This window comes from Agelaius phoeniceus, chromosome 1 (genome assembly GCF_051311805.1).
Source record: "Agelaius phoeniceus isolate bAgePho1 chromosome 1, bAgePho1.hap1, whole genome shotgun sequence".
Classification (NCBI taxonomy): Eukaryota; Metazoa; Chordata; class Aves; order Passeriformes; family Icteridae; genus Agelaius; species Agelaius phoeniceus.
The window spans coordinates 24014643-24034773 of NC_135265.1; the positions used below are offsets into that span (position 1 = coordinate 24014643).

The following is a 20131-nucleotide window of genomic DNA, read 5'->3' on the forward strand; positions in this document are numbered from 1 at the left end:
AATTTCACTGATTTGGGGTTTTAGATTTGACCCAATATATATTTTTATTTCAAATTTTTGTTCTGAATATCCTTTGGCTTCACCATGGGTGTTAAAAAATGCTATACAGTTTCTACATGGAGATCACCTAGGTGATGACAACATGCACTTTTTGCCTTTAGCTCAACCAAAATGCAAGCAATTCGGTTATATTAAGACAGATTTACCCTGTTAAAACTCTTGCAGGTTTGTTCCTCTCCCCACCCTACATGGTACAACTTGCACATCAGTGTCTTTCCACAGGCAAAGGCCAGAACTTGAATTCACAGCTCACCTGCATCCAGCTGTAATATTTTGTAGTGAGATAGTTCTGATATCATACAATCAGCTAAAAAAAAGCCATTTATCTTGAAGGATGGGGTTGACTAAACTTACCATTTCTGTTACCCTACCATCAGGCTACATAAGTTATTCTTAAAAAACCCCACCTCTAGAAAACAACTTTACAGCAAGAGCAGACTACAAGCAAACACTTGATGCTTCAATGCACAAACTGCAGAGGAAGAAGACCCTGCTGACCACAGTGCCCTGCCTTCCTCAGGGTAAATCCCTTCCAGAACCCAGCTTTACTCACATTGCTCAACAGCCTCTCAGCCAGTTTTATCTGCATTTGGATTCAGGTTCAACCAGAAGACCACGATGCTCATGCAGTTTTACCAAGAGCTGAGACTCCCATCAAAAGTAACTTCAAGATAGCAACAAGTATGACTCTGCAATGGACATTTATATTTTGCACTGCAAATAAAACATTCTATCAGGCCTTTCCAATATAAACATGATTTGGTGCATTGTAACAGGCATTACTGCACATTTTTTTCAAATGAAAAACATGAAGAGAATAAAACTGTATTTCTTACTTTCGACGGAACATTTCTGCAAATATGCAGCCAACACTCCAAAGATCAACTGCTGTTGCATAACTGGACTGAAGCAAGACTTCAGGAGCTCTATACCACAAAGTAACAACCTGCAAAACAAAAAGGAACAGAAAAGAGAGCGCTTAGCTGCAGAATTACAACTTTGTAAGTGCTCTATGTAAAGCTTCCACTTAGTTTAATCTATATTGTAAAAACTCAGATATTAGGCCAATTGGTTTAGCCAGAACAGAGAAAAGGGTCCTGCATGGAAGATCCCAGTATCCACAGCTGCAGTGATGATGACTCAGGATATGAGAACATTTCTGGTCAAGAACATTGCAATTCAGGGTACAACAAAGCTATAGTTTCAGAGCACAGCATTGGTATGACAATCACATTACCACAACACACTATCAGCAAGTCTTTGAAGCTTTTGCAGCTTACAGAGCCCAAACACTTTCCAGTGGAGATTTGGAGTCTCCATGGGGCTAATGTTAGTCAATTGAACAAGGTGTTTTTTCCTAACTTTGGTGGATGTAGATGTAGTCACCAGAGCCAAAGTAGAAACAAACAAACCAGGGTTTGTGGGTTTACCCATAGGACAAATCAGAATCTGTAGCAGGTCTGTTCTCAGCCCTTTATAGTTTATGTACTATTTTCTGTAAGAGAAATTGGGTTAATTCAAGTGCATGGGCCAATTATGGTAAACATGTTTGACCTGCCTCAAAAGTTGTCTCAGAAGAAACTGAAGAAAATGAAAGTTTTTTTTAATCAGTTGGATACAGATTAAGTCAAGCTCTTCTCCAAGCTGTCCCTTACCAAAGGCATCAGTTCTGTCTACTGTGGTTTTCTTAGACACAAAGGAACCCTAAACTGTCAGTTTTTAACTAAGCAACACAGCACAACGGTTCCTGGCAGGCAGATTCCTGACCTTTACAGTTGTGTGACTGTCTCTGTCCATGTGCTGCTGGTCAGACCAGCAGTAACTTCTGGTTGCTCTTCTACAGTAACACTGCATGTTCAAGTGACACACTCCTTCCCACGGACATATGCCATGTAAAGTGCCTGCTTTTACGCTATTCTTGTCCTGGTGGTTATATCACAACATGTTGTAGGGTCCCAGTGGAAATTTTACTGGCACTGCTCCATCAATGTACTTCCGTGAGTCTTGCTCACTGGATCCACAACAGAGATGGAACAGTTTATATTTATCCTTTTGTATCTCACAAGTAGACCAAATACAGATGAGGCTGACTGTCTCTTCAGGATATTTGCAGAAGAATGCAAGGAGCTTCTGCAGGGTCCTGTATGAGCTACTATCTTGCTAGAATATAATCTCAGAGCCACAGGAGTACTCCTCCTGAATACAGTAAAAATCCAGCCATAACAACATATGACCATCAGCTAAGTGCCAATATTTTCTTACTCTGTGCTATGATTTAAACCTCTGACTATTAATATGGGGGCTGGCAGGGCCTCTACAATTACTAGTGTTTTTTTCAACAAACATGAAAATGGGAGATGTAACATTCAGGAGGAGCATGAACCAAACCAAACCTCTGGAAAAAAATAGGATAGAAACAAAGGAAAATATAAGAATGAAAATAAAATTTTAAAATTATATTAACTAGGATAGTGAGTTCTGAATTTCAAGACCAACACAAAGAAATGTGTAAGAATAGTGCATTTTTTAAATGATAATAATGTAATCGTCTTCTAAAGAAAAATAACAATGGAAGTAATCAGCTGAATTTGCTGGACAAAGCCAGATGAAACAAAAGCAAATACAACATTTATTACAATCGTTAAATGCCCTGACAGCCTTTGGAACCACTGAATGGCTATTGAAGGGAGGTTCATGGATATTTGCAAGAGTGGTCATATTTGCTAACTGTTCTTTTAAACACTTTGATGTTTCTTTATAAAATTTGTCAATGAAACAGTTCAATAACACAGTACAAAGTACTGTGCTGGCAAGCTACATTTCCAGATACTGATCCACAGAAACAGATTCCTGTGTGGAAGCTGGGCTTTACTTAGCTCCATTTGTCTTGTTCCTGATTTGCTACCATACCAGTGATGCTTTTATGAAACACTTCTCTCTACAAAAACCAGAGACGTTTCTTCAGAGATCCACTCCAAGGAAAGAAGACAAATATATCTGTAGGTCAGGGATTCTCTCTGGAGATTCCCTGTCTGAATCAGATACAATTCCTCCTAAAACATGTTATTTTTCCTAATGCAGATATATCTCTCAAACTGAACTATGCTTTTATTCTTGCAGTACATTTGTCGAAAAGCTTACTGAGATGATATTGCTTTGAGAAATTAGATATAACAATTTCAACCCATTACTGTTTGTGAATGGCTGGGTGTAGTGTCAGGAGGAAGAGCTGTGTGATCTCTGATCTTTGGGAATACCACCAAACCTCATGATTCCTCATTTAAGGTCCACATGGCTCTTCTCACACAGAGATAAGATGATTTATAGTAAGGATGATTTATTTTCCCCAATCCCACAAGCTCTACAGCATTAAGGTTCTGTACTCTCAAAGGCAAAGAACCAAGGGATGCATGGCTGTGGACCATATGCCCAAACTGAAGTGCCTTCCAGATGAATGTGGACAGGACAGCTGCTCCCTCCCTGAGGGATGCACCACAGCTCCTGCCCAGGGGAAGAGCGCTGTTTTCAGAGGGCTGAGGAAGTGTGCAGCCCCGTGGCTGCTTCTCCCATGTGACCCCTCACTGCCAAGTTCCCCAAGCATTTGCACCCTGCTATGCTCCATCCATGCATACACAGTGCACTGGGAGATTTTACTTGAGTAATTTGGAAAGTTAAACCTGTAAAATGTAAGATTTTCAAAAGACTAACAGTTAAATTTCAGCTAATGCCAGACTGCATTCTAGTCAGAGGAGAAGGAATTTGTGTTGAGCTGTTTTGATATGCTCTGTCATTAATGTGCCACTATAAAAGTCATCAAATAACCTTTATGGTTTGTAACACGCAAGTCTGTGTTTCAAAATGTGAATCTGAAAGGGATCAAAATGTACTAAATATCAGTTCACGTACAAGTACTGCCACAAAAGGATGACTCCTTTTGTGGTCAGGGTCTTCTCCTGAAAAGCACAGGATGATGAGTATGATGCAGTGGTTTTGACAGTTTCACACTCTCTCTTACCATAGAAACCAAGAAAATATTTGTGGACATTCCATTTGCAGAGAAGTAGAAATGAAAATTATTCTGAACACAGGATATGGTGAGGCTGAACAAGCAGGTCATCACTTCCTCTTTAGCACAGCTCTGAGTGAAAAAATGCTTTGCTTAGGTAAGTCACACTACCAGGGAAACAAGGCCTCCCTGAGCGACAGGGCACTACCCAGAGCTGCTTGATTAAGTCCCATTTTTAGGATGAAAAAAGCATCACTACCTACATCAGTACATCTCACTTAAATCCTGAAAATCTGGCACATATGAAATGCAGCACATGATGACTGCTGTGTAGGAGAAGGATTCATGATCATGTGCTGATGGAGATCCTAAATTGTGCAAGACTCCAAAACACTTTGGAGGTTGTAGACTTTAGTGACCATGTTGCATTTTAGTCCTCTCTCCTAAGGAACTTCACTGCCTTCTCCTTGCTTCTGCTCACCCTGGCTGGTCTCTTCAGCTCCTCTCTTACACCAGCCAGGTTTCTACCATGTCCCATGACCTCCTGGCTTCTTTCTGCTGCCTTCCTGTCACACACACCAACGGTCCCCTGACAGCATCACCAAACATACCTAATTCCCTGCTGCTCCTGTGAACCCAGGTGAACACAGTCTGCTGCCCTACTACATCCCACGGGCTCTGCTTTCCCTCACATTCCTCATCAGCCCCTCTGCACCTCCAAGCTCCCCCAAATTTCACACCCTGTCCTCTCTTCTTCCAACTCCCTCCAAATGCTACTGGGCAAAATTATCTCCTTTTCCCCCTTTAGCTTCTTAGCTAAAGAAGTCTGTCCTGAAGATACCCTGTAACATTTGTATTTAATAGACCCAGCTACATATGAAAAGACTGAGAAGATTCACACACTGGAAGAAGTAGGTACCTAAATAAGTTCCTTTTCAGTGCACATTCTATGTTTCTACTATCCAGATAAGATTGGATGGTATCAGGTAAGAAGCAGCTGCAGATCACTACTTCCAACTATTTTAAAGTTAATAGATTTAGGCAGCACTTCATGATGAAAATAAATGATGTGTATTTGAGAGGCAGTAGAGAGGAAAAGAACATCTGCAAAAGTCTACTGAGGCTGTGTCTGACTCTCTGAAGAAAGAAATGTGCTCAAAGAGAAGCAAGGGCAGAGCTACAGTTAAGAGTCAGATGAAGAAAGAGAACTTAGTTTTGAAATAAAGCTTTCTGCCTTTCAGCCACCTGACAGATGTGGCTATCAGGCACCACCTAGCCCAAGGAGTTTCAATCCTTTATCTCATGTTACTTGTTTCTGATGAAAAATCAAATTAGTGGGAAGTGTCTACTCACTGGCAACAGAACAGAAGATCTAGGCATTGTGTCAGTCTCATATAGTTTCCATTTACTTTACAGAACAGATTTTCATTTTTTTCATGAAGCATAACTGCTTAATTTAAATGTATCTGCACAATATACAGCCCTTTCCAAATATAGCTGCTGTCTGAATAGCATTCAGTTATAAAAAGACAAAGACAAACAGTGGTTTAGGGATGGGGTTGAGTAACGCAGACACAAAAGACTACATTTCAGTTTGCCACAGACTTTAAGTACAGACCAATGCCCAGTTGCACAGCTACACGAACAAAGCAGGGATCAGACTGTAACACAGCAGCTATGTCTGTGCTAGGAAATTAAATGGGACAGGAAATGTTCCTTTGGCACTGAGACCAAAAAGTACAGAGTGGCCTATGTCCATATTATTGAATTCTCAGCCTCCCAAAAAAGGTGACCGCATGCAAACTGCTTATTGGGAATGGTCTTCGGTCCATGCTTAGCTGCCAGTGCCTAGGAACTGTCTGGGGAAGGGCTAGTTGGAATAACTCATGCCAGGAACCATTCTAATAATTTAACAGTATAGACAATTGAGCTCCAGTACCCACGAATGTTTTCTGGCACTGTTTAATCTACCAGCCAGTGAGTCACACTGTGGCCCCGGGTCTTCCTTTCACTCCAGAAAGAAGGCATTTTGCTATGCTTCCCTCATCTCCTCTGATTCAGAGGTGGCTCCACAAGAGTGATGGGGTGGGGGAGGCATGGCCTACTCCTCATCTCACCCAGCAACTGGTCTTACATTATCCTAAATGTGTTGCACAGGTCAGATGAACACACACTGCATTTGATTGCCATCCACGGGGAGAATCTGACTGGCCCATATGTAGATATCTTCCTTTTAGATATCCAAAGCCGGATGAGACTAATTCTATACTAATTAGTTCTGAAGGGGCTTGGAAGAAGCCTGTAAAACCTTTTAAAACACTAACTTTCACAGAAATCATGCCACAAAAGAAATTAGCAGGATGCTTAAATTCACATCAAGTATCTTTGAATCCAAGTAAAATTCTTTCTGTAAATAGTTTTCTTTTGTGATTGTGGTTTCTTCTCTGCTCTTTCTGTACTGATTTTGTTAATTATATTGGCCATTAGATGCTGGTTCATTTTCTTACTTAAAGTATTTAAATCTCATGAAAGATTACTTGCAAATTTATTTTTTAATGTTCCCTACAATAGCTCTTAAACTCAGTTTAAGAACTTAAACTCAGTTTAAGAGCTTAGTTTTTTTGTTCAGTTCTCACTAACAAGGCTTTCACATGATCTTCAGGACATCTTTTTGACTGCTTTTAATTTATTTTTGTCCTTTCTTTTTGAGCAAAATGAGGGAACATACCTACAGAATATACAGTACAGTATGCAGAGTCAAACTCTTCAGCGTAGCTTCATGGTCTTCCAATTTCACAAAAAGTCTTTTGCTGTTCACAAGGATTGAAAGTAGAATCTTAGCAAATTCACTATGAACCTGCTACTTCATGGCTTATTCTTTAGGTCTGAGACTGTAAAACAACTTGAAGAATTTTCTTGAAGCTTTGTAAAAAATGTCTTAGCTTTATGACTAAGCTTGACACATTTGCCACAGACTAGCTGGAGAGGACAGAATTACAGACAAGCATATTGACTGAAGCCTGGCTTCAATCCTTACTGCTGAGAGAGACTGTCTCTGCCTAATCCACCTCCCTCTCACTTGGTAGAAACACAGTTGAAAAGACTCCACAGAAACTGAAAAGAAGAAATGTAATTTCTGAACTGAATATGCTAAAATGGCTCGCTGGTCTAACAGTGTAACATTGCTTAAAATGAAGTCAATGTAATATTAAAAACTGCTCAGGAAAAGAAAGCATTTGTTTAATAACATTTCATTGTCTTCAGTTTGGAGTATGGACCAACAGCCAGGACTGAGCAGGGCAGAAGTGGCAATCCAGAGGGCTGGTGACACTAGATTGTGACATGATGGCATTTCTGCAGGATCATGGGCCCTACACTTGTCCTGTGTGCTGCTCTGAGTCCTCCTGACAGCCCAAAGTGGCCCCACTTTCCAATCCTCTGGTGTAACAGATCCACCACCACCCCCTCACCATGCCCTGCTCCGCTCCAGCAATGATGATATTCCCCACCTCCTCTTCCACGCCCCCTAGGAACACTCCAAAGACCTCTGGAAGTGCATCACACCTACCCCACACAGGGAAATGATTTTGTGTGTGTTTTTTGTGTGTGTGAGCCCTGGGAAAAAAGGGAGGAGGTAGTGTGGGGTGTGCTGGAGGCAGGAGCAAGGGAAAAAGAGGTGAGGAAGGGAGGAAAGACAATGCCTCATTCCAATCTGCAGCACATCGATTCCAGCAGAGACAGAGAACACTTTCAAAACCCGCCTGTACCACAGGTGTAATGAGGACAAGATAGGGGATTTTAGCATGTGCTGAATTTTAGCCTTTGTATAATGGTTTCTTTTTCATCTCTGGTTTGGAACAAGGGTGTGTCTCCTTTACTTGCTGGCAACTGTCTAACTGTTTTCCTATAACTATCCTTAGAGCATTCACTGAGCATTCTGCATTTATAAAGCACATCTAGGCCTCTCTTTAACCTATCTCTGAAGACCTATTATTATTGCTAACCATGATGGAGAAGGCAGTAATTGCTACATTATATGATGTACTTTAGTTTCCAGAGATAGTATCTGCCCGAACAATTACATTTGTTTAATATCTCTTTTGAGTAGTGGTTCTTCCATTGTTATTTAACTGTTTTCAGTTCCATCACAGAGATAGGTATGACTGGAGAGAATGTTTCTTTCTTAGAGAAAGATGACCATAGTTTGTCTGTTTATAGAAACATTAAAATAGTTTCCCTTTTAAAGTAAGTGTGTATCAAACTACTCTACTGGCATTTAAAAAGCACTTCACTTCTTGACAAAAGATTTAGCATGCAAAACATGAAATCCTTTCTAGTGCTCTGGGTCTGACGAAGTGGACACGGTAATACCAATTTTATCTCTTTATTCACATTTATCTCCATTTTGGGCACAAGCTTGACAAATTGCTTTATGAAAACCAGAATGAATGTTGTTGTAATTCCATGAGTTAGATCATCAAGCAAAAGATTATTTATTCACAGAAGACACAAATTCCAATCACATGTACCACCCACTATCAAGTTGCTGGTTTAGAATGGGATCTCCTGGTTTTGATGCAAAAACATTTGTGATTTGAAGGAAACATGGTTTAGCATCTACTGTAAGATATCATGACAAATAAAGAAGCCATTCATTTCTTAGATGTTCTACACACAAAGCTAACCAGAATTTTCCCTTTTTAATTTCTAGGAAGAACCACATCACCCAGTGTGACAGTGCTGCTGAAGAGCATTTCTAGGTACATCCGTTTCAGGAGGCATGAACGTGTGTGTGTGCGTGTTTGCACATCATGTGCCTAGCTGAAGATACTTTACCTACATTCAGTGGTTTTACCTTAAAAGTCTCTGTGTGCTAAACATCTGTGTGGAACAGCTACTAGAAAGGAAACCTGGCTCTTAACATGAGGTAATATTTCAACCACTGGTGATTCAGACCTTACCTCAAAATTCATACAAGGAAATATATTTCTTCTAAGCAGAGTATTTCACAGAATTCTCTACAGAGACGATATAGAGAACATTTCTGAAAGACTAGAAACATTCCTGAGACTTCAGGTGAAAAGTGTTTTATCTTTATAGAAAAAGAAAGGAGCAAAATAGTATCAGCAACACTACTCTACTTCATCCAGATCCCATGTAAGTCAGACTTGCCAGGCCTTGTTGTATATTGAAATCAAAACCATAACTCTCTATTCTCTGAGCTGCAGTGCAGCCTTCTATGGAATATGGGACAACTCAATTCTTTACAAAAATGGTCCTCTTTGCATGCAATGAGACTTGTGCTTATATTGCAATGTATTGACAGATAGAGATACTTAACACTGCGAGTGACAGACTTTAAATAGAAGTAGCCATTCTTCAATCATGATTCAAGACTCCAAATCAAATCTGTAGACTGAAACAGCAAATTCTAATAATCTATCTCAGAACTAAAAAGACCCAGAAAGGCAGACAGAAAGAAACATCACTGTCTTCTTACGCAGATCAAGTCAAACACCTACTGTAAGGAAGAAGACATTTCCTTTCACAATTCCAAATGAAACTAAAGCTAAAAAACCCTAAAAATATCTAAAAGGTGACAGCCTGAGATTGTGCCTTGGAGTACAGACCTTGTTCTGGGTCTGGCTGCAGCAATTTGGCATGCCTCCACTTGCTCAGTCACCTGTTGGCATTAGCTAGCTCAGGGAACAGTCCTAACTTCTAGAAGGACATCCTGGGCTTTGTTACAGTTGCTTTGCTCTCCTGTACATCTTTAAGCCGTAGCGTCCTGTACATCATCTAGCGTCCTGCATATTCCCATTGGATGGCATCCACCTCTTTCACAGTCTCTCACATCACTGATGCCCTGTCCCTGGGAGTAGGAGAACACACAGCTCTAACTTGTGCCAAGGACCAAACTGTGGCTGTCTCCATGCCAAGATCCCCCAAAGCTGCCCTTGTGACTGCCTGGCCTTTTCTTGAGTTCATCAGTCTAGAGAATCTGAGCCTTACCACCTACAGCTGGACTTGATAATGATGACCAGCTTTTCACTGCTACCAGAAAACCAGAGTCTGGACGACAGAAAAAAGCGTTCCCACTTCCTGGGGTGTTGTGTTGGACTCCAGTCCTGAACAGAAAAAGCCTAAATGAAGCAAAGCCACAAAGGCTACCACAGCCCTCTCTCCCACAGAACTCTGGCCCACTTCTGCCAAGCCATCTTGAACAAAAGGAGGAGATGCAAAGAGAAACTACAAAGAATTGATTAAATTGGGCCAGTTCCCCAGGTGAGAGGCTTTACTGTGGGCAGCTTTGGAGTCTAGATAGAAGAAACTTGGTGCAAACAAATTCTACAAGATACTATTTTCATTCAGTTGAGAATGAAACCTAGAAACTATTGTTGTGTCTGAAGGCAAAGTACCAATTTCACTGAGAGCCTGATATAGTAGATAAAAGGCTGGTGGAGCAACATTGTCAGAGATGGTCATGTGAAGCAATAGCTTAAGAGTAAAAACTCCCAGGGTTTGGGAGTTTTTAATAACCCAGGGTTGCAAACTAGCCAGCTTCCCTGCAGTAGAAGCTTCACTTGGGATGTACCTGACCTCACTACGTGTAGAGTTCAACTGGCTCATCATCATGACAACCATCAGAGAGCTGGGCCTTCCTACCTATGGCATAAAGCAACTCTGAACACTGCAAATCTGTTCCACATTTGAAGCTGAATGCAGTAGATTTTACTATGGCCTTACACAAATGTATGGCTTTAAAATGAAGCAAGCAAAATTGTAAATGATTCCACAGAGATGAAACTCCTATGAAACAACTTTCAAGAATTCCTTGAAATTACATTTGGGATACAAAATCCTCATGAAAAATCCTTCTTTCTAAAAAAAAAAAATGTGAAAAGAGATTTGTAAATACAAAGAAAATAAGAAAAAGTTGAGCTTTCCATATACAGATGCAATATATGCATAGGTTTATGCATTCATACATACTTATATATATGTTTACACACCACAGATCATTAGAAATTAGTTGAGTCGTGAAATAAACACCACCAGGACAAAGACATGTAATTTCCAGACAAAAGCAATGACTGGAGAGAAAGGTCAAAAACAGTAAGCAGGGTCTTCAGGCTGTCTGAATCTCACATTTAAGTAGCTTTGTGAGCTTAAGACTAATAAAATGCCAGGCACAAGCCACTGAAGTTCTGAAGCTCTTTGTAGGCATCTTTAGTTATCAAATTCTTCTTCTTACTCTGAAAGCATCTACAGGTCTTACATGTAGATGGTTGCATACATCAGAAAGATCTGTGCTGCAGAAACAAGCAGCTGTGTTTGAGCTAAAGCACTACTGTGAGTGATGCACTTTTGGTAGACAGATATCCTGGGTAAATGGATGTTTTCAACTGAAGTCCACACGGAGCCCTACCTGGTGAAGCCCATAACCAGGAGTGGTGGTAGAAGCAATACATTTTTGCATCTACATGAACATCTTGTGCAAATGTTATTAGGTTAATCTCAAAGTGGAAACTCAGCCAAAGGGGATTTAACTGGTACCTCCTACACCCAAGAACATTCTTTGACCACTAGGCTAGGGGCTTTTTGGGTGACAGCTCTTTCCTTGCCTTTGCTGAAGCCAAATCACTATTCTGCCAGGAGTATATGAGTCATGGGGCAAGACTGTGTCTGAAAGCAGCTGAATGCTTAAGAACAATCAGCTGGAAGGGGCAAGGAGCCGAGTTTCTGGATACTGCTCTGGAATGTGTATGCATTTTACATTAGACCATCACTGGATAAAAATAAAAGCAGGCATTAATTACATTAACCAGGCTGGATTCTACTTTGTATCTAGACAGACTGTATTCCACTCTCTGCTTCTAATGGACGGAACTCACAAAAATTCTAGAAGACAGCACTCAGCCTTCATCTGTAAAGAAAGAAGAAACATCTCCTCCCTTGGTACTTGATACACTACTCAGTAGCCAAAACTAGGGTTCACAGCACTAAGTGAAGCCCAAGATTTTGAAAGAAACCAAAAGAAAATTTCTTACACTTATAAATGTTATAGGACTTTCTGAACTGCTATTAACTATCTGAAGATTTAGCAGAAAACCAGAATGTTACAGTTGGTCCAATACTAGACCTTCACTAACATTACCTCCCAATTTTAACATTAAAGATTGTATGATTATGTTATTTTCAAGAAGCCACATTCTAAGGAAAATTATTTATAGATAAGATATTGTGTTTGCTCGATAAACAAGACCTGAATTAGTCTAGATCACTGAAGACTCTACACCAGAGTGGTGACAGACTTTTAAAAATATAAAATGTTTTATTTGTGAAAATTATGTTGTAGATCAGACTTCTATAGATAACACTCTCAAAACTGATACAAAGCATCAATTATTTAAGCCAAAGAGATAATAGCTTAAGACAATACAAACAAAAATGTTCAAGGTAATGAGTGCTTTCATGTTACAAGTTCTCAAGTCTGAGGGCACTGCATCAAGCTAAAGGACAATAAGATAAGAGCAATATTGCTAGTTACTAACAAATAGCAGATAAAAGACCTCTTCTGGATTCTGATTAAGTGACAGCATTCTACACATTCCTGTGAGTTGAGAAAGTTTGCCTGAGAACAGCAGCTATGTTACATGTGAAGCACCACTAAACAAGCGTATCTCTATGTTTTCAAATTCCAGCGTGAGTAATGGCTCTTTCTCCCATCCCTTTAACTTGAACAGAAGCTCCCTCTCTCCTTCTGGACACGCAGGAATAACTTGCCGTGCTTCAGTTTCCATTAAGACATATAAATGTATATGCTGCAAATAAAGAGGAGTTCTGTAGGACTCCGTGGCTGTGAGCCAATGTTTACAATCCCCTGGGTGGGAAATGACGGGTGAAAGGCTCTCCATGGCAGGCTGGAGGAGTCTTTGCTCTTGCCGACAATGACCTTCTGCCTCTATTTTCAAAGTAGCTCCCCTGTTAACTCCTTGAACACTGTGAGCAGAGAGGCCTCAGAGAGGAAACACTTTCCCTCAGAGTCCAAATCCACTTTGAGGCATCTGTTTGACAGACTCCAATTTCAGCAGTGGTTAAGGGAATGTGGACTAATATGTGTACTCTGCATCTGCTGTTGGAGTGTGGCATTGAGATGCAATTTTAGTAGTCCAGAAGTGGGCTTAGCTGTGTTCTGCATGATACAAAGTGAATATTCTCAGCTTCAGGGAAAGTACATCAATTTACAGACACAGGGGTTTCCCAAACACTGAGCATAATGAGTCTCCAGGACAGAAGGAAAAATCCAATTATAGATATATGTTTTAATTCTCTCTGGCCAGTCAGTAGCAATGTTGTTTGCTGGTAGTGGCAATACCTTCTCTTGGGGTGTCATTGAAAGAGGAATGATGCTAAGAAATTGAAGACACATTGAACCACAGACTGCCATTGTGCAGTGAAGTGAAAACACACAACAGAGCACTCACAGTGGAAAGGAGATGTACTGCTTTAAAAGGTTTGCCCCTCTCCTGCCTGACAATGTAAAATACAATATTTAGGAGATCTCTTCTTGTGTCACATCCTTTTTGCTGCTCTGTAAATCACTCACGGCTCCTAACAGTTCAGGAAGAGTCCTTATAAAAGAAGATAAAAATGGACTTACAAAAAAGGCCTTCTAAAATGCTTATTGCAGTATATACCCGTCTTTGAAAATAAGAGAACAAATCCAATGGAAACTAATTTTCAAGCACTAGTGTAGATGCTTTAATGGTCTCAGAGATGCAGTCAAGTGCTCTTGTGAAAACATCAACCTTACTACCAGTTAACCTTGGAATGTTTTCCTGTCTTTGGCACTTGTTTAAGTCTTTTCCCCACAAAGATCCATTCTCAGAAACAACCACTGCATGTGAAAAATTCTCTATGTATTCCCTGAAAGGGAATAAGAGTGCTTGCCATCTCCAGAAGACATTCACAGTGTTAAAAGCTACATAGAGAGAGCAACATCTATCCTCTCCTTGAACTTTTAGAGGAAGTCCTCTAAATAACATCCTCATGTGGTCAGGAAATACTTGTGTAACATCCACGTGTGGCCCCATGGATGCTGACGAGGAGAGAAGCAGCACCAGAAGCCAGAGCTTCTGCAGAGCCACCAATCCCGAGTATCAGCAGCTCTGAGACTGACACAGGTCAGCAGCCTCTAAAGCTGCTGCATTGTCTAAGGTTCTAAACTTAAGGAGGAACAGACAAGCTGGTAGGACCTCAGCTGTTCTTCGAGGCAAAAAACATTCTGCATCAGAAGGGTAATGTTAGGCTGTGTCAAAAAACACAACTGGACATCTCCAAAAGCTCCAAATACGCACGTAATTCCCAGTGATTTTAGTCAATGCTCTGGGTGCTTAGAGGAAGACATCCGCAGGCAGTGAAATCACTGATATTTAGATCTATGCTTGTTTTTAATTGTTAGTACTTTAGAAAGTAGTCTTAGAAACAAAAAATTAGAAATACTCTATGTTTTCTAAAGAGTATATAATTGCAGCTAATAAATACTATTTTTTTTCAAGGAAAATTGCAGCCTGCAAGGGAAAGAATTTTTGGTAATATCAAACAAAGAACTTATTTAGATTGGAATATTTTTCTTTTCTGTTAATATGAGGTTGTGTTACTGATATTTAAAATCATTAATGATCCTGGGATCAGAAACTAAATGTTTTTAAGAGCTACCAGTATTGTTGTTTTTAGAAGGATACACTCAGGCTGCATTTAGAGCAAGTTAGTTTTTGTAATATGAAGCTTTTACAAAACATGGGTCTAAATGACCCCTCCTTAAGCCTTCCTATTTACAAAGCATCTTGAAACAGCAGATAAACTTTGTTTTGTTTTGGGCTACTGCATGAAAATCTGAAAATGAAACTTCTTTGAAAAGAAGTAGGAACAAGACCAAAATAACCCATGAGCACAATCCAGGAGAAGGAAAACAGAAGTGAACAGCACAACTAATAAAAAAAAGAATGGATTTTTAGTTACAGCAAAGGTGTTATTTGGATCAATAAAGAGAATTTTAGTACTTCTGAACAACTGAAGTGTTAGTCTAGCAACGTGCCTTGAAATCACTTATGTGGAGATTAACACTTCTTAATACAAGTCTGGGTGTAATCTTCAGGCTGAAAAACAACGTAGAGGACTGGAGATGGCCTCTCTGAACCATTCTGCCATTCCCATATGTAGGGCCTGGGATGCACAACAGTTGACTGGGAAATGCTGTACACAAGAATGCTATCTATGTGTTGTATCTCACATGTCAGGCACAAGTGTAATTTTAACCAATTACATCTCAGGCATGTACAAAATAGATTACATACCACTCCCATAATAAGTGATCTTAAAGTCAACTTATTTTTCAAAGTTTGAAAGACTTTCATTGTCCTTGACTGCAGACAGAAACAACCAGTGCACTTATGAGAAATGAAGCCTATTCTAATTAATCTAACTTCCTGTGAAGTTTTAAGTATTTTATAATGAGTAGCAGCTCAGTACATGCAAATATATGATTTTTTATTCTTATGAGGAAAAAAAGGCAAATCCGTAATTTGGAAGGTGATTTTTGGTACATTTATGTTGCTAAGCATGAGCCTGCTCTTGAACTCTGCTAACTTAGGGGACTTAAGAGAGTCTGATGCCAGTGATCAGGAGCAAGCTGTACTTATCTCTCCTATAGATCTGACCCTTTTTTTTCATCTACTGCTTCTATACAACTTTGACAGCTTGTTTCCAACTGACATCCCTAACTGTGAATAAATTATATATACAGATTTTACTAGGGACTATAATGTGTGGAGCGTCTTTAGAGAGAGCAACAATCTGTTTCCATATGTGTCAGGATACAATGGTTGGTTATAAGGGTATGAAGAAGGTATCCATGCATAGGAAACAGCACAATTATTAGTAAATATCAAGTAATTTTGCATCAAGGGCCACTGGTCACTGGAAGACAATCCAAGTACATCTAAAAATGCTGTATAAATATATGAAAACTTAAGGTCATAATAATAACAACTTTAATAATAACGTATTTCTCATCAATTGAACCCGTTGTAGCTGCAAACCCTGTCACTGCCTAGTGCAGATGGTTCTCTTCTCCATACAGACTGACAGCTTTCACATCAACTTGCATCTTCTTTGGAGAGGTGGCCTAATGCCTGCAATCTGCTCTTGTTTCTTTTCTCTGCTATGTACCAGTACAGCAAAATGACTTACGACATTGCATATAGTAAATCAGGAATATAAAACTTCCTTAAAAAGATGCCAACACCTTAACTGTTTATAAGGACAAAGAAAATATAAAAATGATATCGAACTAGCATGTTTATGCAGCCTTCTGTTTTTATCCAAGTGTTAATGCTATACTGTGGGCTTTTCCCTAAACCAGATAACTGTAAAGTCTGATTTAATTGATGAGTTTAAAAAGGCAGCATTCACTACTACTGAGGGTCTCCTTCTTGCAGCTGTTGCTGTGATGGGTTGTATTTAATGAAATTTTCTCTCTCCACCCTCTGAAAACTTAACACCTATGATTTAACATATAAAACTCAGCTTCTGTTCAAACGCCTCAAAACAATAACAATGCATATGCATTGATGTAGTTTTATTTCTTGTAACAAAATCATTAGATTCATGAAGCAACAACTGAACTGCTCCATACACAGTATATAGTTAAAACTGCAGAACTGAAGCCAAAATATGCACAGCTAAAAGGAATGTTACAGGGGGGCCTCTCTTAGTGAACAAAGCAGGCTCAGTTTGGCTCTTTTTCCCTAGCGCTACCACATCCGCACATCGTTAGTTGGAAAATTCCAGATATATGCTGTAATTTTTTGTGCTTTTTTTTCCCAGTACACTTGAGGCTTTAGTGTCCAGATGCCATTTTCCCCCCCTTATCTGTCCCTGCTAGTTTGGGTCTTTGCCAGTTGTGGTCAACAATTAATACAGCAAAAGAAAAATACAGTACACTCCCTGGCAACTGGCAGAGGCTCACAGGAAATACCAAATAAAAACTTTATTATGTATTGTTTAACTATTTTGTTTGCCTGTGGGCCACCCTGTTGTTGGTGTAATTTAGAAAAGCAAGCTCCATCTGGATGATCTGTGCGCAGGCTCATTGTTCCCAGAATCTGTCACGCACAATCACTGCTTCAGCCTGTGGCCCTCTGCAGAAAGAAGCAAAGGCATGGCAGCCCTCCAGCCTGCATTCCTTTTCATTAGACAACTTGTGACCAAATGTTAGAATAGAAGAGTAACCTTTTAATATTCATGTAATTAATTTACTTTCCCCTTTAATTATAAACCTTCACGTGAAAAGAAGAAAATAAAAAGACTTCCCTTCATGATTCTCCTCCCTCCCCCATCCTTTCTATCTGCTTTCTGGGACATGGGAGGTGCTGGTTTCATTACACATAGGTACCAGTACTTCTGTCCATTGGGAAATTTGCATGGCCAGAACATGTTGGCAGCCTTTTAGTTTATGTATTAATTGGTCTGGTACATGGAATAGGTTCTGAATTATAATAAAATGGGAGAAATTAAATTCTTTCCTCTGTACGCCCTTGCAGCATCTGCTTCCTTGTCTTAATCAGTGGGGTAATCCATTGAACACAAAGCCATTCTTCTGTCTTTGAAAACACAATAGACATCTAATTGAAGTTCCCTTTCACAGTAAGGTCAGTATATGACTCAAAACACTGTGTCAGCTGGGATTTTGGCTGTGCAAGGTTAGGTGTATAGGCAGTGCTTTGTCAGTTCTGCTTTGCTGGAAAATGGTGGCATTTTTTATCTTAGGTTAGACCAATGTTGAACTGGCTACCATGATGCAAAAGTCTGCCTCTACAATTCAAAAAGTGCATTTGATTGCAAATGCATCTGATACTTTAAGGTCTCATCATATGAGTTAATTTCAGCACACTGAACTGGGGCCCTACATGGGTAGTTCACCTTTTAGTTGCTACAGTCCCTTCAAAGGAATCCAACTGTAGTAGGTAATAATTTGAGTAAATGAAGCTAAGGTGGAAACTGCCTGCCTCCAAGGCAGCATTTAAGTTCTTATTGCCTGATTTTGATTGCAGTTTAAATAGGTGATGAGGACATTAAGGATTCACAGCCACTTGGCATATCAAAGGATGGGGGCCCAAACACACTCAAGTATCCTGTATAAGATGCAATGGTTTCCATGGCAACTGAGGAACTGTTACTGAACTTCATTCATTTTTCTTTTATTAAATAGGTATACCGCCATGTTAGGTCTGCAAGTGATCAACATATATGCTAGTGGTTTGATTAGTTCATGCATCAACACATCATAGGAATAGAAAGCAGCACAAGAGATTTTCTGTTGTGGTCACTTCAGCAAAAAAATAATGCAACAAGTCAGAATGTTTTAGACGAGGGCAAGGCTTAAAAGTGAGAAGTCTTTCACTTAGTAATAAAATAACACTTAATTGGGTTGGAACAATTCTGCCTGTTCAATACCTTTAGTAGGGAATACAACAAAAAAGATGGCATTTTTCATATTAATTGCATATTCAGGGTATAATATTTCACATACTCACTATGAAAGAATTCAAGTTATGTGTCAAATTAAACTACTTGCATATAAAAAAGTAGCATCTTCTGTCCAGAAGGCAAAGCAGCAACTGGAAATAAAAGTGAATTCAAACACTCCTTGGCCTAAAGCAACAAGAAATTTAAAAAACCCAACCAAGTATAATGCAACAAAAAAATCCTTGTCATTGTACTTAGTACGGCCTAATTTTTCCTGTCAATGCATTGACTGTCTTTTTATACTTCCTCAATTTCTTTTTGCTCTCTTTTCTCCTAATTCCCTCTGTGTACTGTATGGACTTATGGGTGTGCCACAAAATATAGAATTTTTGTGGGAAAGAAAGATGTTAGAAACTGTGATAAGCCAAAATCAAAGAAAGAAGTAGGATGCTGGATTCAAAGGAAGAGTTAGGATGGACTGTATGACAGCTAGAACTCTACAATTTTGGAAAATTGCAGTATCCTTATGATGAGTCATTTAAGATGTAACAGAGATCAAGGTCCTCCAGATTCTTCCCCATTTTCACTTCCTGAGCAAATAAGCTTAAATAGTAATGTAAAAACTCAGTAATTAAATCTACATGAATTTTAATGACATTGCTCAGAGCGTAAAACCATAAGAATGAAAAGCAATATGCATAGCTGCACCTGGATGCTTACAAATATCAAAGGAGAGTAATACACTCCTATAAAGAAATCTTTTTTCCTCTTAAGAATAGGACATAATGTTAAAATCCTTGATTAAAATAATTACATTGACTAATTGAAAAAATTAGTCTATTAGCTAGGAATTTATCATAATGGAAAAATTTAATGCTTGGCCGTAAATATATAATATGGTAAAAAGTCTTCAAAAAAGAAAACAGATCTTGATTCAAACAGAAAACCAGATCTTGATTCAAACTTGTACAGCTTGTAACACAATGATGTTCTGTTCCACGACGACGGAGTTTCAAAGGAATCATCTCTGCTGAGGGGATTATGATGCAAAAGCTTAACTTCAGACAAGTTCTTTCCCACTGTCAGAACAGAAATCCATAATTTCTCCAAATGACCACAGCCTGATAGGACATGCTGTAACTTCCCATTCCAGTGACCAAATCTGAAATCCCTTACAGTGTAAAAACTGTAAAACTAAAAAAAAAAAAATAAAAACCCTGTTCTACCTGAAAACTGTGGTGGAAGCACGCAGGAACAGTTCTGCTGAGCGTCTCACCTGGACCAGGTGCCTATACAGACCCACTAATTCTTGGAAATACCCACAGCAGTGTTCAGAGCAGGATATCTCAGTCCTGAAAGGAATGTTCCATCAGGATGAAAGGGCTTCTCCATCTTAGCATGCACCTCAGCGGGAATTAGTGACACGTTTGTGTTCATACCTCTGAATGGGTTTAGAGCCTGAGGGATATCTAGGGAATCCTCAGAAGAAAATGAGGGTTGTCGATTTAACACTCATGCTGCTCTTTCAGACTT

General features: G+C 39.5%; 1 protein-coding gene across 4 annotated transcripts in view; it reads right to left on the bottom strand.

Moving 5' to 3' along the window:
• The window catches only part of CDK6 (cyclin dependent kinase 6), a 130588-nt gene that overhangs the window by 34599 nt on the left and 75858 nt on the right, over positions 1-20131 (bottom strand). For all 4 annotated transcript variants that reach the window (XM_054637663.2, XM_077174915.1, XM_077174909.1 and 1 more), the window contains exon 5: positions 897-1006. In XM_054637663.2, the coding sequence (XP_054493638.1) occupies positions 897-1006 (110 nt within the window). The remainder of the gene's footprint in view (positions 1-896; positions 1007-20131) is intronic.